The sequence below is a fragment of the Prionailurus bengalensis genome, chromosome B2 (genome assembly GCF_016509475.1).
Source record: "Prionailurus bengalensis isolate Pbe53 chromosome B2, Fcat_Pben_1.1_paternal_pri, whole genome shotgun sequence".
NCBI classification, from domain to species: domain Eukaryota; kingdom Metazoa; phylum Chordata; class Mammalia; order Carnivora; family Felidae; genus Prionailurus; species Prionailurus bengalensis.
The window spans coordinates 35,534,258-35,558,275 of record NC_057349.1 but is presented as its reverse complement, the minus strand read 5'-3'; the positions used below and the strand labels follow the sequence as shown (position 1 = coordinate 35,558,275).

General features: G+C 51.7%; 2 protein-coding genes across 8 annotated transcripts in view; one reads left to right on the top strand and one right to left on the bottom strand.

Moving 5' to 3' along the window:
- The first annotated feature begins 2,276 nt into the window (after positions 1 to 2,276).
- On the top strand, positions 2,277 to 20,437 carry CCDC167 (coiled-coil domain containing 167). 3 transcript variants are annotated; one of them, XM_043591291.1, is made up of 4 exons: positions 2,277 to 2,360; positions 16,239 to 16,333; positions 16,511 to 16,563; positions 18,209 to 18,573. In XM_043591291.1, exons 1-4 carry the CDS (start codon positions 2,319 to 2,321, stop codon positions 18,310 to 18,312), a joined length of 294 nt encoding a protein of 97 aa, XP_043447226.1. In that variant the 5' UTR covers positions 2,277 to 2,318; the 3' UTR covers positions 18,313 to 18,573. The 3 variants fall into 3 exon arrangements, with proteins under 3 accessions (XP_043447226.1, XP_043447224.1, XP_043447225.1); XM_043591289.1 differs by lacking the exon at positions 2,277 to 2,360 and adding an exon at positions 14,718 to 15,152 and having other exon boundaries at positions 18,214 to 20,437; XM_043591290.1 differs by lacking the exon at positions 2,277 to 2,360 and adding an exon at positions 14,967 to 15,152.
- CMTR1 (cap methyltransferase 1) overlaps positions 19,899 to 24,018 on the bottom strand; it is a 50,424-nt gene continuing 46,304 nt past the window's right edge. For all 5 annotated transcript variants that reach the window (XM_043591284.1, XM_043591285.1, XM_043591287.1 and 2 more), the window contains 4 exons: positions 23,872 to 23,919; positions 22,916 to 23,028; positions 22,187 to 22,295; positions 19,899 to 21,395 (listed from right to left, as the gene is read on the bottom strand). In XM_043591284.1, coding sequence (XP_043447219.1) covers positions 21,263 to 21,395; positions 22,187 to 22,295; positions 22,916 to 23,028; positions 23,872 to 23,919 — 403 coding nt within the window. In that variant the 3' untranslated portion in view covers positions 19,899 to 21,262. The remainder of the gene's footprint in view (positions 21,396 to 22,186; positions 22,296 to 22,915; positions 23,029 to 23,871; positions 23,920 to 24,018) is intronic.

Genomic DNA, 24,018 nt, shown 5'->3' with positions numbered 1-24,018 from the left:
GAGAGACCCTGGTGCATGTTGGGGGCTGCCTTTTGCAGTGAACCACTCATCCTTGACAGCAGGAAACAACCCAAGTATTTGCCCCAAACTCCTTACAACAGATACTCTACAACAGTGTCAAAGCTGATTGCAACCAATACCAAAACAATGCCAAAAAATACCAATGGCGGAAGTTACCAAGTGAAACCTAGACTGGAAAGCTGGCCCCAGAGGCATCTCTCCTGGTCATTCACAAAGCACAGCACCGACCACTTCAGAATTCTCACAACAACCCTACGAGCCCGGCTCCACGAGCTCATTTTGCAGACGTAGAAAACATGGCTCAGGGAACTTAAGTGTCTCGTCCCCAATCACACCACTGCTAAGTGGCAGAGCTGGGATTGGAGTCCGGGGCAGTCTCCCTCACTTCCCTTACAGCCCAACCCACACACACTCTGATTCCAGCCCCATTTCAAGTATTTGTCCCATCATCAGAACCATGGGGCAAGGTCTGGTGTGGAAAATCTGAGGCTCTTCCAGGAGAAGGATGATAGCTTGCCCAGCATCTCACAGGGGAACTGGGGACAGAGACAAGGGACCGAAGCCCACTTAGATCTCTGTGGCTTTTTCTTGGTGCAAACAAATGCAGAAGGAACCACTTCTAAAAGAACACAGTGTTTTTTCCCCCTCTTCTCACCTCCCCTGTGCCTGTGCCTGTGATAATTGGGAAGACAGAGTCTGGTTTTTCTGGGATTGGGACCAATACTGTGAAGAGTGTTCTGACAATAAATGCTGTTGATTGACAGTTGATGGACAATGTTCTTGAGTAAGTTTTTCCTGTGCTGGGTGTTGAGAACTGCTCTAAACAACTGCTCAACAGCCTGCCTCCTGTTCAGACAGGATTTACTATACTTTCCCTCTGTGGGCCTCAGTCAGGCGGCCAGGCGAGATGATATCTCCGGTCCCTTCCAGCTCCATCACTCAATGACTCTATCAAGAAGAGAACACAGATCTGAAAACATTTTTCCTTTCCCCCCCCCCCCCCCCCCAGACATTGAGCTGGGGTTATCATTCACACACACAAACACAGGTTCCAGCGGAGAGATAACTAGTCAGAAAGTAAGGAGCTTTGATTCTGGTATCATCCTCTTCGACCCAAAATTCCACTTGTGTGAATTTATCATACAGAGCTATGTACGCAAAGATGTTTCCTTTGGCATTATTTGGAAGTAATGTCTAATAGAAGAATGTCCGATACAAGAATGGTATATACTTACCTGGCAATATATACAGCTATCACAAATGATGATTTGAAAGACACGGGAAAATGTTTATGACTATTTTTGAAATTGCAGTTCAATATCCATTAATGGGCCATGAAAGAAACTTAAAAGGTCTCCTACCACCAACTTTATTTTTTATTTTGTTTGTTTATTTACTTATTTATTTTTAAGTAGACTTCATGCCCAGCATGGAGCCCAATGTGGGGCTTGAACTCACGACTCTGAGATCAAGATCTGAGCTGAGATCAAGAGTTGGAAGTTTAACCAACCAAGCCACCCAGTCACCTCCCACCGGCTCTTTTTAACGTTTATTTATTTTTGGGACAGAGAGAGACAGAGCATGAACGGGGGAGGGGCAGAGAGAGAGGGAGACACAGAATCGGAAACAGGCTCCAGGCTCTGAGCCATCAGCCCAGAGCCTGACGCGGGGCTCGAACTCACGGACCGCGAGATCGTGACCTGGCTGAAGTCGGACGCTTAACCGACTGCGCCACCCAGGCGCCCGACCACCGGCTCTTTTTAAAAATGAAATACGGGTGTCTGGGTGCTCAGTGAGTTGAGCATCCAACTCTTTTTCAGCTCAGGTCATGATCCCAGGGTCGTGGGATCAAGCCCCGCGTTGGGTTCTGCCTGAGTGTGGAGGCTGCTTGGGATTCTCTTTTTCTCTCTCTCTCTCAAAAAAAAAAAAAACAACAACAACAACAAACAAAAACAGAATAAAATGAAATAGAATGGAATGCGGTGAAAAAAGATGCGAAACGGTTTTGAACTAGAAAGAAAAGGAGCAACTCCTTCCCTAGAGGGTGGGCCATTGCTCCTCACGGGCCAATCTAGCCATCCTCTCCACGCCCCTAGCCTGAGACCTCAAATTAGAGGTTGCCCCTCATAAACATGGCCGCCCCAAGCTGGCCACGCCCCTCAATAAGATGGTGACCTCCAGCAGCCCCACGCCCCCCGCCGCCGCCACGGCCAATGAGGGAGAAGCACGATTTTTGCTCATGCGTGGTGCCGCCAGTGGGTGCGTCCAATAATGACTGGGGGAGCCCTGCGAATAACATGACCAAAAAGAAGCGGGAGAATCTGGGCGTCGCTCTAGAGGTGAGGGGAGAAATGGGGGGTGGGCTGGGTCGTTCGTTGCCTTCTCCCCGCGGCGGGGAAGTGGGTCGGCCCGGCTCCAGGTTGGAGGAGGGGTGAGGGGAGAAAGTGAGGGTGACGCGGGTTCGGGCGAGGGACGTGAGGGGCCGTAGAGAGTCCGAAGGGGTGCCCGGAGATGAGGGGCGGGCTGAGGGAAAGGCAAGTTGGAAAGTCCGAGGGGGCACCAGAAGTGAGGGGACCTCCAGGGGGAAAGAGACGTGGGGGTGAAGGGAAAGCCCCAAAGAGGGCGGGACACGGAAATAAGGAGGCCGTAGTGAAAACGTGTAACTGAAGAGGACGTAAAAGGGGCGGGCACTGGGAGGTGAGGGGGACCCCAAAAGCATGCCTGTGGATGAGGGAACTCCCGCAGAAGTGAGGGGGCCCATATGCCGTTTACTATATTACTAAATGGCTTAAATATCTCCTGAGATAGGAAGTTTTCCCTCTGGGGTGCTGAAGCTTGTAGCTTGAAAATTACTTTGGCGATCTGTGGGATTTTGTAGAGAATTGTGGAATGATGAAGTTCCCAAAGAGCTTAAAAATAATTGACTGCATATGGAAGGGAAAGAAGATTGAGGCATATTGAGCACCTAACTGCTACATGGTACTTCATTTGCGTTCTCAGTCCTCGCTATGGGCCTGGGAGATTTTTACAGGTGGGGAAACTGAGGTTGCAGATTGAGGCCAGGTCGAAGCAGTGGGGGAGCTGAGAATCAGCACAGGTGATTTGCCCTCTAATGCGTCTTGTTTCTCCTGGGTTACCGTTCCCTAGATTACTGTCCCAGTGCGAGAGAGACAGATACAGGGTAATAGTCTTCCTGAACTTACTACCAGTAAGTAGTTCTCAGACTTTAGAATGTATTAAGAATAATTTGTCGAGCCTGTTAAAAATGGAGAGTTGAATCGTCTTCTATCCCGAGTAATTCAGTAGGACTTGGGTGTGTATTTTCAACAAAGAATCTGCTTTTTTTTTTTTTTTTTTAAGTAGGCTCCATGCCCAATGGGGGCTTGAACTCATGAACCAGAGATTGAAAGCCAAATACATGCTTTACCAGCTGAACCAGCCAGGCACCCCCAGGAAGCTCCATTTTTAACCAGCTACACACACCCATGCCGATGCAGAAGGTTTTTTATACCACCTCTTGAGAAATACTAGCCTCCGTGGCACGAAAAAAAGGTTGATGGAAATGTGAGCCTCCCTCTAGAAGAGAATATGATTGGAAAAATGAGGTAGCACTGTGTGGTGGGAAGAGCATAGACTTTATAACCTGCAGTAGGACATAGTAGGCTGCTGTAACAGAAAGTCAAAAATTCAGTGGCTTCAGAAAGTTTATTTTTTCCTAGTAGGACAGAGCAGGGATTGGCAGGTGTTGTCTATAAATGGCCAGATAGTACATTTCTAGGCTTTGTGGGCCGTGTGTCTCTGCTGCAACTATAGTTGATCCTAATTATTCACGGATTCTGTCTTTGTGAATTTGCCTTCTTGCTAAAATGTATTCGTGACCCCCCAGATCAGTACTTGTGATGCTTTTGCAGTAATTCCTACACAAACCGGTGAAAAACTGGAGTCACCTGAGGCCCAGCTGAGGTCGAACAAAGCAGTGCTCTGCCTTCGTGTTTCATCTCATGCTGTAAACATGTGTCCTTTTTGTGGTCCGTGCAGTGCCATGTTCTTTGTGTCTCTGTGCTTTTTGTTGGTGATTTTGTCGTTTAAAACGGCCCTCACGTGTAGCACCGAAGTGCTATCTACTTTTCCTAAAGCACAAGAAGGCTGTATTTGCCTTCCAGAGAAAATATATGTTAGATAAGCTTTGTTCAGAGATGAGTTATAGTGCTGTTGGCTCTGAGTTCGATGTTAATGAATCAATAATACATATTAAATAAGGTCTCTAAACAGAAACACAAAAAAACAAGGTTTTGTATTGATCAGTTGATAAAACTGGTGTGACCAGACGCTCCCAGGAATCTAACCTGGTTCAGTATTTGCTAATTCATTGTTGGCAGTAACTGTAATAGACCATAACTACCATGAATAAGGAGCATCAACCATGCTTAGACAGGCTGTCGTAGCACAAAAGCAGCCATAGACAATATGTGAATTAATGGGTGTGGCTGTGTTCCAATAAAACTTTATTTATGAAAAAAGGCAGGGACTGTATTTGGCCCCCAGGCCGACAGTTTACCAATCCCGGGTCTAGAGTACCAGGGCAGTAGTGGTTCTGCCATATTCCTCTCATCTTGTGACTCTGCCCTTCTTCAGTGCCTTAATTTCACCTCATGAATGAAACTAAGTCACATCCCGTTGATGTGTCCACTGGCAGGGAAAGAGAGCAGAGGAAGCATAAACGTCACTGTCTTAAGAGTCGTGGGCCCAGAGCGCCCACTTTCGGTGGGCAAAGATGCGAGCTAAGACTCCAGAGCTCACCTAACTGTAAGGGGGCGCTGGGAAATGCATTCATTGGCCAGGAGGCCGCATGCCCAGCTACAGCCCCATCACTGTGGAAGAAGGGCCTAGTGTGTTTAGTGAACAGCCTGCAGTCTCTGTTGCAGATTGCAGTTGGCCTCAAGTGTGGTTTCGAGGCTCACATGAGACCATAATGTGTGAAATGCCTAGCTCATGCCTGGCTCAGGGTGGGTAATCAACAAACAGCGCTCTTACGAGTAGCCTTTGTAGTTCTTGTGCAACCTTCCATCATGGCTTAGGCCCCACATTTGGACTTTAGTTTCCTTTTCTGTGGCATGAAGGCCTTAAACTTAACCGGAGATTAGAAATTCATTGACCGTGATCCCAGTACGGATCACAGATGTTTTTGTTTGGCTGACACAGGTTTCTAAAATGTTTCAAATTTGGTGGGCATATGCTCTCCTGGTGTCTTTACCGCTCACGTTTGCCTTTTTTTTTTTTTTTTAATCTTGTCGATACTGATTTATTTACATATGTGATCTTGTTCTCTAAGGTTACTTTTTGCTTGGATATTCTAAGATCCGAGGTCTATAACTGTGCACCTTAGGAAAAGCTTGGCATCTGGCTGTCTCCCCACCTGTTCCTCTGTTGCCCCCAGCAGATCTGAGTTTTGAATGTGCACTGATAATTCAGTAGCAGGGGATATTGTCCTCTTATTAAAAGTCATGTGCTCAGAGCCAGTGAAGTGGTGATTTAATCAAAATGTTTGTTAATCTGACGAGTGCAATAAAACCCCCACAAGTGAGTGATCTCAGCACCTGCAAACAGTCTCCACTTGTTGTAATGAAGCAATTACCACTGCCTGCTTGGTGGTTCTCACCCGAAGACTGGCTTGGGCCAGCTGTACTGGGCTGTACCGGGCAGTCACCTCCCAGGACAACCAAGACACCTCCTAGCCGCCTCTGCTTGTGTCTCCTCTTAAGGTCTTTTTGTCCAACCCGTTTGCTACTTTCCAAGATCTCGGAGTTGGAAAAGACTGGCTATGAGTTTTAGCTTCTGAGAGTTAATTCTGCATAATGAGAGAGCATTCAGATGAGATTGATTTTAATGTGTGGAAGGAGGGAAAGGTGGCGTTTCAGTCTAAACTGATAGGATTTTGGCTGAGACAAAACCTGTTTCTGGTTTTTTTTTTAATGTCTGACAGTAATGAGCTGTTGGTCACTGTACTTTTGTAGCTACACCGTCCATTCAGGTTGGTGTCTTTAGATGTTTCAACAGCCAGTGGGTCTTAACAGATGTGTGGTGTCCTAGCTGACATCTTAAGGGAGATAACTGGCTTAGATCTGGTCCCCAGTACAAAAATCTGTCAGTTTGGAAACTTTTTGCTACAAGGTACAGGAAACCTTGTATGTATGGCCTAAGTAAATAGGAATATACTTTTTTCTCTCTAACAAATTTGGAGGTAAATGTCCCCTGGCATTTACTGGCTCAAAAGCTCAGTCAAGGCTGGTATTTCTGCATTCTCTTAGCTATTTCCTCATAGTCACAAGGTAGCTGCCACAGCTCCAGTCATCATATCCAACTTTTAAGTCAGGAAGAAGGATAAAGGAACTACAACACTGTCCCTTTTATCAGCAACGCATAAGCTGTCCCAGGAGTCTTCCAGCTGACTTCGGGAACATCTCATTGGCCAGAACTGGATCATGACCACCCTAGCTGCAGTGAGTCTGGGAAAGCACCTGTTGAGCTTTTCTAACCTCTGTAATGGAGGTGGGCAGAGGAAGAGGGGTTTGGGAATCAGTGTTGGGTTGGCCAACTAATAATATCTGCTATAGGGAAGGAAAGTTAATGGGAGTCATTAGAATTCACTGGAATCCTTACCAGAAAAAGAGGTCAGGATCACTGAGGAGTAAGGAGAGTTGGTAAATTGAGGGGAGAAAATGGCCTACACAGGATGAGCACCAGGAGGAAAGAACCTTGACATTGTAATTACTTGTTCGATGTAAGCCACTGCTGTAAACTCCCAGCGGGCATAGAGGGGCAGAAGCACCAAGTTGTTGGTTTGCAAACAGCCCCCTGACCTGGAGGGCAGAGAATGACCCAAGAAAGGGGCAGGCCACTCCAGACTGGTAGGTGGCAGGTTTAATAAGCAAGGGAACAGGGGCGCCTGGGTGGCTTAGTGGGTTGAGCACCCGATTTGGGTGATCTCGCAGTCCGTGAGTTTGAGTCCTGTGCTGACAGCTCAGAGCCTGGAGCCTGCTTCGGATTCTGTGTCTCCCTCTCTGCCCCACCCCTGCTCACGCTCTCTCTCTCTGTCTCTCAAAAATAAATAAAAACATTAAAAAAATTAATAAGCAAGGGAATTCACATATGAGGCTTGTCCTGGGTGGTGAGTAGACCTCCACACCCGCCTGCCAAATCTTAAGTTTGTATAGAGGCCTTAACTGGGTTCAGTCACGTATGCTGTCCAGATGGTCTCCACAACACATTGGTCTCTCAAGGCTGTGTCCTTAGAACAGCTCCCACTGTGGGAACAGTGGGCAGAACGTACATTCCAAGGTCAGGGGAGGGGTGAGGAGCCTCCAATTGCCCTAGTCCTGCGCGCAGGTCAACCTTGCCTGCGGTCACGCTCCCTTCATTACCTCCTGCGGCACAAAGGTGAAGACACAGTACTGGGGTAGGCTGTGTACAAGGCTAAGGGGAACCTACCGGTTTTCTGAGACAAGGGGAAGAAGCAGCCTAGTGGATCATCAATATATATTTACTGAATTGGCTTGAGTGGCTGGAAGAAGCACTTGAACCCGCGCCCCTGATGTCTGGGCCCCGTTGAGTGGTTCACTGGTCAGAGGTTAGGAGGCCACGGTGGGGCAGGCAGCTGGACGCCTCCCATCCAGGGGCCGGGAGAGAGGCTCATGGCGTGCGGAGACTGTTCAAGGGCCACTGACCATTAAATGAGCCTCACCTGCTGCCAGGCGCAAGCGACAGGTTGCCGTTGGGCAGGTGATTTCTCTCGGCAGCCCGTGTCTGGCTCCGTTCCACTTGACGGGGGTCAGGAGACTAAAACCTCATTACCTAACACGGCTGGATGTCAGCATGTGTGGAGTGGCTGTTTGCCAGCATCTTAATTAATGAATTCATAAGGCATGGGGTGGATGCCAGTTCTTGAACAGTGCTTTGAGCCTTTCAGCGATGAAGAAGCTTTTGCTAATTTATCAAAAAACATATACTGGGGGAAAGAAGCGAAAACAAGCCCCAAACAGCGTTCTGGCCTGGGGACAGCTGAAGGCCTCAGGCCGGGACTGACGTGGCTCTCCTCGCAGAGCTGCTCAGCACGCCAGAAGGTCTCGCAGGATCTCAGAGCTGCCGTGTGCTTCCGCAGGGCCCCTCGTGATCCTGACCCAGGGTGGGGGGCGATTCTCCAGAGAAATGACAAGCCCTTTGGCTGTCTGCTTTTCCTGGAAGTTGTTTGTTGATTAAAAACTGGGAGGGTTTACTGTCTTCATCTGCTCAGCCTGGGAGAGAAACTTCTGATGATTTGGGGAGCCATGGGTGAGGTTTTTGTTTTCTGAGCCACCTCCACAGAAAAACACCCCTTAAGCGGTGTCAGGGTAACCAGACCTTTGGGGTTTGAGGCTGGTCGCCCAGAAAATCGAGGCCCGTGACCCCCATGTGACTTGGCTGTGTGGTCTGACGGCCTCAGATGGAAAGCCCCAGTGCTCTTGCCAGAGACCATCTGTGCAGGTGTTCTGGCCTCTTTACCCATTATAATAAATGTCCCAGGGCCTCCCTGATGTGTGAAAATGATTCCAGAAATCCAGTTCCCGGGCCACTGGGGCTGGAGGTGAAGCCACTGACACCCTCTTCAGGGCTGTAAATTGGCAAGTGAAAAGAAAGGCCTTGCCCCCCACTGGGGAAAGAAGGACTTGTCAGGGCTAACTAGCCCACCTTTTCCTTCTCGAAACTGGGTCTTTTTGTGTGAATTTTGGAGGGTGCTGTGGCAGTTTAGGCAATCTGGGGGAGGGTGCCAGGGATGTTCAAGAAGCCGGAAGGTGGGGGCGGGGGTAATTGCCTTTAACATGAGGACAGGCGCTCTGTTCCTGTCTTACTGTCTCCAAGCAGACTGCAGTCAGGTTCTTCCCTCACCGAGAGTATCTGTTCCGTGGACAGAGACCAAGCAAAGCCCTCGTACAAGATTATTCAGAGTAGAGAATCTGTTGAAGCCAGATCAACAAGCTTAGATTGGCTTCGACTGGGATGTGGGATGACTTTGTTCCCCAGAACCCTTCTTTGTCATGAATGTTTTCATGAGGGATTTTGGAGAAAGAGCTTGCAGTATTGGAAGGAGCATAAGCTCTGAAGCAGAAAAACTCAGATTCAGATCCCCAATTCTGCCACTTCCCAATTACATGACCTTGCTTAAAATCTCCCCACCGGGAGTTTGCTCCCCTCTACAAACAGGGACAGTCCCTTCCTTGCAGAGCTGATGCCGACATCGGTAGCATATACGAAGCCATCTCAGACTGCCTAGCCTGGGGTACAAGGAGCGGAGGTTACGCCCAGGAGCTGAGTGGCTTCGGGCTGGAAGCTCTCTGCTTTCTTCGTTGGGGGTTGGGCGGGGGGAGCAGCTAACAGCACAGACTCCGACTGCCCAGTTCCCCTATGGGTAGCCCTGGACAAATGGCTTCATTTCCATGACCTTAGTTTCCTCATCTGCAAAAGGTGAATACAGGAGATCCCCCTTACTCGTGATGTCAGTTACCTGCGGCCAACTCGGTCTGGAAGCAGATGATCCTCCTCCTGACATATTGTCAAAAGGTGGCAGGCAGCTCAATGCTCCCTTACAAAGCCTGCGTCATTCACTTCATATCATTCTCATCACGTAGGCATTTTGTCATCTCATATCACAGGAAAGGTGAATACAGTACATACAGTAAGATATTTTGAGAAAGAGACTCCATTCACATAACTTTTGTTATAGTTTTACTATTATTGTTAATCTCTTACTGTGCCTAGTTTATAAATTAAACTTTATCATAGGTATGTGCGGATAGGAAAAAACACCATATATGTATATATATAGGGTTCAGTAGTATCTGTGGTTTCAGGCATCCACTGGGGGCCTTGGAGCGTGTTCCCAGCTGACAGGGGGGGCCACTGAGCAGGGGGGACCACCTCATAGGGTTATTGTAAGCATTCCGTGAGTGAAGTGCTCAGAACAACCTGGAATATAGCTCATGCTATAGAAGTGTTGGCTGCTACTGGTAGTGTGATTTAGTTTTGCATGGACTTTTGGCTTCCAGAAGCTGCTTTGACTCATGCTGTGCCATCTAATACCCTGACACCATGCTCTCTATTAGCAAGTACCTGGCCAGGCAGGTGTGGGATATGCCCCGTGACCACTGTCTGACTTCGGAGGTTAACCTATTCTAGCATTTCTGTCAGTCACTGGCCAGAAGCTCTTGAGAGCAAGACTGGGAAAACCAGAAATAACTTCCCAAACCAGAAAGTAGAGTGATCTGCATTGTAACCCAGAGCTAAGCCCTGAGGGTGCTTTCTGCCCTTTCCCAGAAGAAAGCCTGGCCCTAGACGGTGGTTTGGGGTAGGCAGGGAGTCACCTCCCAGGCCATCAAGATGCTCATGGGAGCACCATTCAGCCACCTTCAATAGGAACACCTGCAGCAGGGAAGCGGCAGCCTGTGGCTCAAGCTTGTCAGCAGAATATGAGCTGTGCACAGGGCCCAGCAGCAGCCAGACCTGGGACTGCTCCCCCACCCCTGTGGGGCCTGACCCGACCAGCGTGCTGGGCAGTTACCCATGCGTGAGTTGGCACCCGGGTTCACCGTCCCCAAAGAGGCTTTATTCAGGGTTTCGATTCCAGGAGGCTCCACACTCCTGAAAAAAGTGCCTCACGGGATTTCAGACGAATTTTACAGTTTCTCTTAACACAGTGGTTTTATGGCGTTATAGGACCCCAGGGAGACTTCCCGAAAGCTCTGAGAATAAGGTGTTATTCCCCAAGTCAGGTGGCAGAGGGGCTTTTCTTAGCTGGCTCAGGGCTCCTGAACTGCCGGGGCGGCACACAGAGCACACGGCACTCAGCCGCATCTGAAGGGCACTTGAGGAAGAGGCTGCAGGAACTCTGCCCCCAAGGACTGGAAATGAAGAAGCCCTTTCTTCCCTTGGCACCTGCCAACAGGATCAGTGGCCCCACTTGGTCTCTGCTGACCTTGACTGCTGGGCTGACTTCAGATCTTCACCTTGTTGAGCAGGAAACATCCCCTGCTCTGTGGAGAATCCTTGGTCCTAAACTTCTCACTGAGCCTGCTCCTCTGCCTGCTCTCGAAGCCGCCCCCCAGGCTCTGGGCTCTGATGCCCCAATCCATGTTTGGGGCATCAGAAAGACAGCGGTTCTCATCCTGATGGCGATGGAATCACTTGTGGGCTTTCTTGTTCAAATACACCCTTCCTGGACCCTGGTTCCAGGACCGCCTCTGGGACCTTCAACTCCTTCCTGTATCCTTCTGCCTCCCTACCTTACATACTTCTTTTTCCCTCCTCCTCTGCATCTTCCTGCCTGGGCTCAGACCCATAGTCCCCATGGTCTCATCTCAGGGATGAGAACAGACTTTCTACCAGGGCACCCTGCACACTCCCCACCTACTTCTCTGTCCACTGAACTGCTGCACACAGGTTTTCACACCTTCCAGGTCCTCAACTCTGTGTGAAGGGCCAGAGGTCACAGCTAATGATAGCTCACACCGCCGCCTTTCTGACTTCTGGTGTCCCTTTATATCTGTGCTTCACTGGCTGACCGTCATCTCAAAGACTTACAATATTCTTTTTCCCTGTATGAAAATGGACACTTGGTCTTCTGAATACAAACGTAATGCATTTTTTAAATGTTTATTTTGAGAGGGAACACACACGAGAGGAGAAGGGCAGAGAGAGAAAATTCCAGGCAGGCGCCTCGCCCAGCACGGAGCCCCACACGGGGTTCAGTCTCACGAATTGTGAGATCATACATGATCTGAGCTGAAATCAGGAGTCAGACACTTAACCACCTCAGCCACCCAGGCGCCCGTTGGTATTTTTTAATGTAATTTTACATCGTCAGTATCCACTCTGTGCTCCCACACTGTGTCTAAATGGGTGCCTTGTCTCAGTCCCCCCTGGCTGTTACCACTTTGCCTGTGACAGTCACAGCCAGCAGTGTTGTCCCCTTTAGCTCCAGAAAAGCCTCAGTACCTGAGCTTGCCTCGGGCCAGCCGTGCTCTTCTTGCCAGTTGACCCTGTATCGTCCATTGGGCAGGAGTCCTAGGAGACACTATGGCCTCCAGAGTGTAACCTTCTCTTCCTGTTTGAGTCAGTCCAGTCTCTTTGACAGTCCCTTTCTTAGTCCCGGGGCTTCACATTCCTGCTCTCGGCTTAACTGGATGCCAGGCCCGTGGTGTGGCCAAACACGGTCTCCAACTGCCAGGGTCCGCCTGCCATTTCATGTCTCCTCAGAGGCCCATCTGTGCCCACACCACACCTGAATCTCTTCTGCCCTTAGGCACTGCTCTGGCCTCACCCTTGGGCCCAGCCTCAGCAGGTTGGTGCTGGCTCCAGAGCCCCACGCTTCCAGCTTCATCCTCAGACAGGAACATGAGGTTCCCAGCATGCTGTGTCCTGAGCCAGCGTGGTGGGCCAGCCTTTAGAGGCAGTGCTGTTTTGATGGTCTGTGCTGCAGGCCCCCCCTCCCCCACCGAACCCCACCACAGACCCAGAGGATGGCCATATCCCAGCTAGAGGGCCTCCCCTTCCCACTGCTGCCAGCCAGTGAGGAGTGGAGATTCCTCTCCATCACACACCCCACCCACTTCTGTCTCCTCCTCTTACTCTCACCTCACATTAACTCACTTTCCTTTTTGTTCTCCGAAGATCCAGTGAAAGCCATTCTCGGCTAATAGTGACAGCACACACTTCTTTAACTTTTAGGCACTATTCTAAGCACCTTACATGTATTGCCTCTTATTCTGACAACAGCTTTTTTTGAAATATGAAACATTAACTTTGTTTTGCACGTGAATAATAGGTGCAGAATTAAGGAAGTCCTTTAGAGGGCAAGTGAGCAGTCAGCTGAGGCACCTGATCACAGCCCACACTCCTTACTACCACACTTTTCAGGAACCACAATTTCAGGTTTCTGGGCACTTGGACTCCCAACTGCTTGTCCAGCTCTGACCCTATGTTTCTAGAATCTGCTTGACATTCATCTCTTTACTCTGGTCCTAACCCTGTTGTCCTCTCTCTTGTCCTGGCTGTATTGTCCTCTATTGCCTTTAGCCTGGCAGCAGAGAGAAAGCTAACCAAGGATTATAGATTTGCACTGGGGAATCTGCAAGGTGAATAATCCACCTTGAGAGTGTCATTGTGAGTTGACTGAAAACCCAATGAGAGGCTTCCTTTAAGGCCCACTTTCTAGGTCCTCTCCCCAACTTCTGGGCCCATCTTGAGTCAGTCCCACTCTGTAGCCACCACTCCTGACCCCAGTCATAACTAAAAGCTGCGTCCTGACCTTCCCTCCCTGCCTTCTCTGCAGCCAGGTCACCCTGGATCTTTGCACCCATTATTAAGCTGCTTGAAAGCTGCCTCCTGCTTCAGCAAATGCTGCAGGGTGGTTGCCAGCAGAGTCACCTTCTGAGGACAGGTTTGTGGCCTACTGAAGAGCTTCCTGACAGTCTCAGCCTCCCCTCACTTGGCCCACATCAAGCAGCTGGGTTATAAAAAAAAAAGGGGGGAACTTGCTATTTAGAAGGGAATCAGAGAGAGCTGTCAGCAGGACATAAATATTCATAGAGGGAGGTTAGAACTTGAGTCCCTAAAACCTTGATTTGTGTTCGTCCGTTTAAGCCTCATTAAAAAGTGGTAAATGAAAGTGGGGATATTCAGTGGAACTGCAGATAAATTGGGCTTGTTCAGATAAAGGCCTCCTACTGCCAGCTCCACACGCCCTGCCCAGAGCACGACAGCAGATTGGCTTGGCCACTTATGGTTTGCCAACCTCAATTTAAAGATTTTGCTTAGCGTGAGTTCCCGGTCTTGTTCTGGGCCAATTACCACTTGTTTGGGCACCCGGTAGCCTTCCAGAGATGTTTAGGCGTGGAAATACCGAGCCTGCTTGGGGACATTTGAACCAGGACTTGGCCCAAGGAGTGGCAGGAAGACATCTGACGCAAGAGTGAGCTCTAAGGGAGGGTTTCAGGCTCTGGTTTCTACATGAGGCCTAGATCTATCTGTAGCCCCTCGGCCCCATCCACGTTCAACTGCAGTCCTTCCTCCGTGGCTACAAACACAAAGACTGCAGCAGGACAGGCTTTGTGGTGATCACAAAGGGAAGACAGACGGCCCCCATTCTAGGATAGGAGCTACAAAGTCAGGCATCCTTAGGAGCCGGACAGTCACATTTGCAAGTGGAATGGGCCAGTCTGGGCTAGACTTGATCCCTGGGCTACAAGTTTACAACATCTGCCCTAGGGGTTCCCAGAGTATAGGAAGGTAAGGTTTAGACACCCGTAGCTGGGATGACATCGTGTGCAGTCAGCCTTAGGAGAGCCAAGGGAAGGAAGTGATACCTCTCCAGTCAAGGGCAGCAGAGAAGGCCTGTGGAGGAGGTAGCACTTCAAGAACTAAGCTTTGGGACCTAGCGTGGAATTTGGTGCCCTGATTGTGGTTTGCACACCATGGGATGGAAACAGCAAGTCTCAGGGCCCCAGGAGCTGGGCTGTGTGTGTTGAGGGTGCTGCTGGAAGAGGGGGCTGCATGGTGGCCTACACCACCTGCTGTTCTCGTTCAGCTCCACTGACCATCACGTCACGCTCTTGCTGTTCCGAGCCTGACTGCCCAGTGCTTATTTCCCTGTAGTGCAGGTTCCAGGACAGCCTTCGGCCTCCCAAGGCACAGGCCCCAGCTCGTGGCTGGGGCTGTTCCCCAGGACAGTCCTTCCTTTGGTGCCCATTAGCAGAGAAATGACACAATTAACCAGGCAATCAACTCAGGGCTCTTCAGTTGCTCCCTCCCACAGGGCCTTGCCTCTGGAGCTGCAGTTGGCAGGTGGCTGAGGCTGTAGGGAAGGGAATAGATGGTATGTCTAGAGCTAGGCGTTGGGACAAGGCAAAGTGGCTGACCCAGAAGTGGCTGGGATGGGTGCTGGCCAGGGAGAGGGGCAGAAGGCTTCAAGTGCATCTCTCCTAACACAGGCCTCAGAACACCTGCCTGGGACTCTGGGATCTGCACTTGTAATCATTGATCACTGTCTCTGCAGGGGCCTCTCCGGGAGGAACTGGATAGAGAACTGGCTGAGACCAGTTAAGGAGAGGGGTGCTCCAGTCCGACTCCTCGAAAAAGTCCTTCCCTTTGGGGATCCCAGCCTTCCATATAGAGGTCATATTTGCTATCCCTCTCCAGGGATGTGATGGAAAATTGAGCATCATGGGACCCCAGGCACTATTCAGTCACCTGCCACTGAGGGACACTGGGCCCTCTGAATCTTCCCACCCACCGAAATCTAGGCTGCCTCCAGCAGGGCAGAGGTACAGGAACAGACCTGGGCCCAGAGAGGTGGCAGATTAGACACCTGGAGACAGATGGACAGAGATGAACTTTCAAAGCCACATACATGATACCAGGAGTCAGGCTTGAACGATCCAGTCCAGTATTTTAGAAAACATTTTCCTACAACTCACATTATTTCCCCAAGAACATGACTCTGAAACTATAATAAATTAAAAAAAAAGGGGGGGGGACTGATACCTTTGTCAGCCAGCCTTTGAGGAGCTTAGCTACTTTGCCCCACAAGCTATAGCTACCTTGATGATAGGCAATGTTTTTGCACAAGAACCAAGTCAGAAACAAGTTTTTGAGCTGTGTTTTTTTACAGTCCGTGATTTTTATTGATTCTCATGGGAAAAAATATATATATTCTTACAACTTAAAACTACCTTAAGTGTGTCAACGCAAGAAATACCTCTGCTTCTTGGCCCCTAGATGTCTAATCCCCATCCCTCGTGTGTGTGGAGTGCTGGGGAAAGGCAGGGCCTCCCATAGCAGTGCCTTGTTCCCTCCTAGACCAGGACTGTCTCAGGTCACTCCTGCTGTCAGCCTGGCCGGCATGCATCCTGGGAAGACAGGGAGATTGCTCCTGACGGCCCCCCACCCATGCCTAGTCCAGAGAAGCAGGGCAACTGTGGGAACCGCACCACACCCATAGCTGTCTGCAGCGGGGCTCAGGCTGCACTGTGTGGAGGTAGAGGACGCCAAAACAAAGATGCTGGCAGGACGGGGTACTGTCCAGGAAGACTCCTAGAGGCCCCTTCCTCCCTATCCGAGGACCCCAACTGTTTTGAAAGTTAAAAGGCTCTGTCACCCATCTCTATCTGCCCATGTGCTGTGTGTTTCAGATCGATGGGCTGGAGGAGAAGCTGTCACAGTGTCGGAAAGACCTGGAAGCTGTAAACTCCAGGCTCTGTGGGACGGACCTGAGCCCAGAGGCCAGGTAAGGCATCTGCCCTTGGCCCCTCATTCTCATCCTGGGGACCTGGCCCTGAGCTTCCATTTGCCCTACTCCTTGCCGCTGGAGATTTGGGCTCCTTGTCCATCATGCCCCGGTGTGCCAGCTGCCCCTCAGATGGGAAGGAAAAAGGCTTGAGCCATAATACTCCTCCCCTTACAGGAAGTCTCTGGAGAAGGAGAAAAACAGCCTGATGAACAAAGCCTCTAACTATGGTAAGAAAGTTCCCTTCCTGTACCAGCCCCATCCTCCAGGCCCAGGGAGCCCACCGGGTGATGGGGATCGAGAGGGTTCTTTGGGAGGGAGCCATCTCCCCCCCTGCCCCTCCACCGAGGCTGTAGGAACCCACTGTAGGCCCAGCAGCCTGGAAGGAGAGCAGGTTTGTTTCTTTGTTCCAGGGGAGATGGAGAGGCCTACGGGCCTCTTCTTCCTCTGTGGGATGAAGGGGAATGGCTGTAGTCAGGTCCAGAAGAGACTCTCATATCCACCCAGACTTGGGACATCTGTTCTCCGACCACCCCCGCCCCCCTTCCCCTCCATTCCATCCCAGGATGAACCTCCCACTTGGGCAGCAGGAAGGGCTACTGTGGGTGGAGCAATGCTGCCACCTTCTGGGCACTGGGGGCAGAGCCAGGTAGAACCAGGTAGGGTGCAGAGTGGGAGGGTGGCTGGTACCACCCCTACCCCCACCCTGCCCCAGCCAACCTCAGAGGAACATGGTCTACAGAGGCTCATCAGACTTCTCTGTTCTGTCCTCCCCGAGAGACCAGACCTGGTCAAGAATCAGCCCCAGAACAGTCCAGGTGACAGGGAACCTCCCAGAGGGACCAGTTTGAATCAACACCGTAAGCACATACACACCCCTGCGTGGGCCCCAATCTCAGTCTGGCCTGCCCAGCGCTGATTTACAGGTACATACCCACTCTTTTATACAAGTAGGAGTGGGATATCCATTTTGCCTCAAGCCCAGCAATTTTTTTTTTAATGTTTATTTTTGAGAGACAGAGAGTGAGCCGGGGAAGGGCAGAGAAAGGAAGACAGAGGATCTGAAGCCAGCTCTGCGCTAACAGCGCAAGATGCAGAGCTTGAACTCACAAACTGTGAAATCATGACCTGAGCCGAAGTCAGACACTTAACTGAACTACCCAGGTGCCCCTTAAGCCTAGCAATTTTTACAGCCGCAGCATCAACCCCATTTCCCTGAGAGGTACGGTACCTCAGTACCACCCACCTGCATGTCACACGAGGGGATGAATGGATTCGGTGTGGCCATAGGACTGGCCTCCTCTAGAGGCGAGCCCAACCACCTTGTGGGTAAAAACTGCTTTCTCTTAGTGTCCCTGGTTCCTGCTTAGCTGGGTGTCCAGCAGGGGGCAGGACTGGAAGCCCTGATGGTGTGGCCCCACCCTGTACCCGCTCCAGCATCAGGCCCCAAAAGTCCCAGCTACCCCGAGTCTCTAGTTGACCAGATGAGAACACCTGAAAGGATGAGCACCACGTAGCCCCCACCCCCAGCCCAAAGGACTCACCTGGTGATGCCATGCCAACACCTAGCTTGGCTTTCAGGTGTGGCCTTTCTGATAACCCCCTCACACACTCCATCCTCAACTTTCACTGCGTTTGAAGAAACGGCTGAGCAGCATTGCGTGGTGGGATTCCTTTGGGCCAGGATCTGTAGCCAAAAGGTTGTGAGAATCTGGGCAGATCAAGGACAGTCATTTTTATAGATAAGGAAGTGGAGAAGCTGGGAAGGAACACATCTGCCCCTCAGAGCAATGTATGTGCCCATTTGTGAGAGAAGCAGACAGAGGAGAGTAGCATATGGGCCCAAACTACCTGTCCACTCCTGTTTCCTCCCAGAGAAGGAGTTAAAGTTGCTTCGGCAGGAGAACCGGAAGAACATGCTGCTCTCTGTGGCCATCTTTATTCTCCTGACCCTCATCTACACCTACTGGACCATGTGAGCCTGAGACTTCTCCACAGTCAGCACGGGTTTCCTCCTTGGTCCCCTGGTCACAACCAAGCAGGCCCTTCAAGCCTCAAGACAATCAAGGTACAGGCGTATTTCTCCCCGGCCCCGACACTGGATCAGGGCTGCCAGCCCAGCCCCTCTTCACTCCTGGTCCTGCTGTGGGGCCTGGGTCTCCAGAAGGACTTTGTGCTGATTCCCCTCTCAGCCCAAGGGAGAGGCAATAAAGAACAGCCAGGCTGCTTCTGTCTGCTGAGTAAATGTCATGGTCTGACTGCAGCTGGAGGGCAGTGGGGGTGGCACTCGGGAATCAAGGAAGAAAAGATGTTCAAGGGGAAGTGTTCAGCTTAGAACTCAGAAAGGAGGGGGAAGGCAGGGTTGCGAAGGTGAGTCCCCAGCTTAAGTGGGGAATAAGGAGACAGGAGGAAGCATGTAAAAGCCAAAACTATTCTGGGAGCCATTTCCAGGGCTTAGGCCTTGCACTACCAGTCCACCGTGCCCACCAAACACACTTTCTTGCCCTCCAGTCAGGGTCACTGCCTGTAATTATGGCATGAAAAAAAAAACACACGCCATGCAGCAAAGGGTGACCAGGGAAGTGGTCATGTGGAGGTACCACAGGACCACAGAGTTAACCCATCTTCAAGAGGCAAGCAGGGCTGGTGAGGCCTGGCAGAGTAGGCGGCAAGAGCCATGGTAATGACCAGACTTACAGTGACAGTGGGCAGCAAATCAGGCAGGGTTGGCTGGAGTGGGGGCAGGAGCAACAAACATGGCCACCCCCCAACTCTGCTCCCAGCACCAGGGCCAGGAGGGGCAGGAGTGGGAGGCTGAGCAAAGCCGAGCATAGTAGGGCAACCAGAAGGATCAGGGGCTTGGCCTGGAGACTACACCAGTTAGGAAAGTGGAGTTGCCCTAGGAGCTCAGGATGTGAGACATCAAGGACCCTCGGGGCCAGGGTGAAGGAAGGAGCCAAAGTACAGCAGGCTAGAGGAGGCCAGCACCAGAGCTGTGGAGCTGGTGGAGCAGCTCTAGCCCTGGGCCGAGAGGGAGGCACCATCGGCACCTGCACACCTCACCCCAAGCACAGCCCCCCCACCCCCACCGGTGCAGGCACAGAATGGAGGGGAGGCTGGCCAGGGGTCAGTGCAACCGTCTCTCCCTCCCTCTCTCCCTCCGGTCTAGTGACACTAATTGGTCTGACACCTCTGTTATTTTAGTCACACAGACTGATCCTGGATTGTCACAGTGCTACCATGGAGTGAGCCGTGTGATTTATGTAAGGGGGAAGGTGCCTCCCTGCCCTGCTGGGCAGTAGGTTCTTTCATTCTCCAGTCCCTGCTTCCAACAGGAGCTGCATAATTTCTGGACTCTTCCTAGGTGGGGCCCCTTCTCTAGCAGCAGGGCCCACGAGGCCCAGGAGCTTGTAGAGGCTCTGATTAAACAAACCTGCTTTCCTCCCCGCCTCTTAAGTAGAGCTTCCTCCCCTTCTCCAGCCCAAACTGTTTCATTCAAGCCAATCCCAGACCACACAGCACCAAGGACAAACAGCACTATCCCCAGCACAGAGCCACACAGGCATTAAAAATATGTTTATCTTTAATGATCCAAGATTCCGCAAGACACACTGATATACCCAGAACGGGGTGGAAACACACCTTTCTCAGCTGTGCTGCCACCAACCTGGGGGGAGGGAGGGGCTAGATGCTGGCTAGGCGACACCGCCCCCCACCCCCAGGTAGAGTCATTTCCAACCTCACAGGGAGTCTCTGTGGCCTATCGCCATGGAAACCAGCCTAGCACTGGGATGGGGCTCTAGGGAGCCCGTAAGAGCATCTCTGAGAGGTATTTCCCATTAAAAACAACCACAAGTGCCCTCCCCCACCCAAAGCTACTGCCCAGCTTCCCTTCTTCCCCCTCTGCCAAGACAGAGGAAATGGAGTGACCACAAAAGGACAAACAAAAGTGACTGTACTTCCTACTGGGGAAGAAAAAGGGGGTGAGTAGCAAGGTGGCTGTGGCAAATGGCGGGGGGGGGGGGGGTGCCATGATTGCCAGAAGGCTGGGTGTGACCCAACCCGAGGTACCTCTGTTGCCAGGGGGCCACTGCTGCTGGGGCATAGAAAAAGGTCTTTAAAGGCTGCTTCCTCTTCTAGAGCTGCCCAAGGTTCAGAACAAAAGGGAATGGGGCCCAGGAAGGCTCTACAACCCCAGGAGGCAGTCATGCCCGCTATCGAGACAGCACTGCCTGTGTCCCGATGCAGTGGCAGGGAAGTATGGTCCACGTGCCTCCCTTCCCGGCCTGCGGGACTGTCAGAGGTCCGGCTGGGACGAACTCCAGGGAAGACCAGGACAGAGGTCAGGGAGGAGATAAAATCATCTCCAACTTGGCATCAAAACAGAGCAAGTTCAAAGAAACAAAACCTTGATTTGTACAGCAGCTGCCCCTGGCCTACACCCACTCAGGGTCGGCCCAATAAAAAGCTGGGCAGAGCACGGGCATGGCCGCCCTCAGGGCAGTGCACGGAACTCAGAAAAGTGAGTCTACAGGATACAAGAGAGAATGGCAGAAACAAAGCCCTGCTGTTCTCTGACACGTCCTCCACTGGCCACACATGCCCTCGGCCCTGACCTCAAACCCGCCTGTAGGAGCAGCATCCTTCAGGCTGATTCCTGGCAGGGAAGACAATTCCCGGGCAGGTCTCTGGGGAGGGAAGTCCAAAAGGTGTCCCAGAAGGAACGTCAGAGTCCTCAGAAGGTCCCCGACTGAGTTCTTCAGGGAGAATGGAGAGGAGACCACCCACCCCTTATGGTCAGGCTGCAGTGACTGTGCTCCCCAGTCCCTTTCTGAGAAGGGGTAAAAAACCAGTACTGTGAGCCCCAGGCAGAGTGCCCTGACTCAGAGAATGACAGATCATTCAGCAGGGGTGGGCATCCCCACACCCTCAGGCGCTGTGCATCTGGATGAATGAGAGGACATCTTCCTTGGACAGCTTGTCTGGGTCCTGGGGCTTCTGGGAGTCATGAACACGGATGCCATCCCCCCACTCCCAGAAGAGCCTGCCATAGTAGCAGATGCTGGGGAGAAGGAAGAGAAAGGAGGTCAGAGGGCTGTACCCGGGTGGAGCAGGACCAAGAGATCACCACCCCAACCCTGGCAACCATGACTTAGAGGACTGATCCTTAAAGGGGCGGGTCATTTAACTCCAGTTGAGGGTCTTCCCTCTAGCAGCCAACAGGTACTCAGTAGGCCCCAGCTCCTTTCCAACAAACAGATGCTGATGCTAATTGTGTCCAACTAGATTCCTAGAATTACTGATATTCCTGGTTTATCTGTCTGTGCCGTTCTAATAAAACAGTGTAGCAACAGACACTGGTGTCAGTGGCTAATTATAGGTGCATTAGAGCTACTGGCTGCTGTCAAAACCTATGACTGTAACAGTCTGGCAAACGGACTCTGGGTGCTCATGAGAGACACCTAAGACCCTTGAATCCCAAGGGGCAGGGCTGCAGGCCCTTGGTAGGTTTGTACCACCAGGCCAGTGTCAGAAAGTCACATAAGCAGTGGCTGCTCCATGGGGCAGATAGATACCCTGCCTGGAAGAGGCTCTTCCCACCCAGGACCCCCAGCCATCACAGCAGGTCTTGGTGTCACTTGCTTCTCACTGAGCTTCTATCCAGAACTGGGGGCCACGCCCTAGAGGGGGCATAGCCCCACCCTTGGGAGGAGCCCAGTCTATGCTAGGGGAGCCCCTGCTTGGGCAGCCATCTTTCTCAGGACCTGGGGTATGCCCCAAGAGGGCTGGCCGGCATCCTGGCAGGAGCACCTGGGGTTGTGGAGGGGACAGGCACGGAGGAGGGCCACTTACTGAAATGGGGCGATGGAGTCTGCAGGGAGGTCAAAGGTAGAGATCTTGGTTTTCTTATTGTAGAAGAACTTCCTCTTGAAGCTTTTGCTGAATCCCATAGTCCATGGCTCTGACAGAAGGAAGAGGGGAAAGCTCAGAAAAGGACGCAAAATATTCATGTGGGACAGGAACAGACCAACATAGGGGTGTGCCTTTCTGCACTTGTGTTCTTCCATTGCCCTCTCTCCCAAAAAGCAGGCAGAGAACAGCCTGTGAGGAGGATGCAGCCTTTATCACCAGCCCAAAGGGGCTCAAGGAGGACAACTAAGATAATTACTTCTCAACAACCCCGCCCCAGTCCTGCCAACCTGCCACCAGGCAACAACTCTGGGACCCTGGCAGAGGGAAGGCTCTTTAGCCAGAAGGCACTGAAGAAAAGGGACTGTACAGAGGATACAAATGGCCAAGCCTGACTTGCTGCCGCCCCCAGAGAAGGCCCTTTACCTGCATGAGGACACTGTGTGTGCACAAACCAACTGGGCTCCTCTCTCTCAGCCCCAACCCGACCCCCAGGACCCACCAAGGAACAGAAGAGGCTCGGGAAACAGTCCCCAACCCCACACCTCAAAGAAACACCAGCCTGGCTGCCATGCACCTTAGTAGGCAGCCTTCAGCTCCGGCTCAGACAGGGTCCGGGCTAGTCACCCTGGCTGCAGGAAAGAGGACAGGCAACAATCACCCATCACCTACCATTCACCGTCCTGACGATGTAGAGGCCAGTGGGCACAAAGTGCCGGTCATCCCGCCCTGTGTAGCTGAGCTTCGGGGTGCCACTGGAGCCCTTGATGATCTTCATTTCTAACCTAATTTCCCCGAGGTGAGTAAACAGCAAGTGTGGTTTTGTGCATGAGAGCGAGCCCTCACATTATTCTCCGGCTAATATTAAAATCCCACCACCCACAGCATTTTATCTCAGTTCAACATAAGAAATGGAAACTGAGGCAGAGATGTGAGTTGCTCCAGGCTACCCATCGAGGGAGTCTGTGCAGAGCTGGATGGAAGACTCAGGCTCTAAACTCTAAGCAATGGAGTCAGGAAAGTAACAGATGTCCCTGCTCTGTTGCTGCCGTTTGGGGGATGGGTAGGGAGGGTGTTTCAAGGGTGACACAAGTAAGGTTAAGATCTGAGACCAGAGGTGCCACTGGGTCTTCGATCCCCCACCAAAGGCATCACTGTGGCCACTAAAGAGTTAACACGAGACCACGGAGACCTGGCCCAGCTCCCATGGCCACAGCGGGCACAAACCCAGGATGAGACCCCCAGATGAGAGCACCCTGCACACCACTAATGCAAGGAAGCAGTTACGCCCCCCTGCCCCTCCAGGCTCAATCTCTCTGTCAGCACCAGGAGCTGGGATTTATAGTGTTTCAAGCAGCTTGCTGCTCTGCCCCTCGCAGGGACAATCGTAACTATTACAGCATCAATGAGCCCGTATTTCTGCCTGACACACACCGCCCTGCTCCCCTCCTGACGGTGCTGAATCAGCTCTCAGCCGGGGGGCTCTTGGCTGCGGCAGGGGGGTTAAAGGCAGGCTGCCAGGGCCAACTCACCACCTCCCCCACGACACACCTCTGCAAAAAGAGAACGTTGCTGCACCCCCACCCCAACTCTCCTCTCAGATCCTGCACTAAGACTGAGTCACTCACCTGACAAAAATCTTCTCCATCTCCTCCAGCCTGTACACCTCCTTCACCCTGTGTGTCAAGGGACAGAGAGAGGACAAAGGTTTTCTGGGGTGTGGGGGGCAGATATTCTTACCTAGCAGCAGCTGGAGGCAGGAGGCTGTGCCTGTC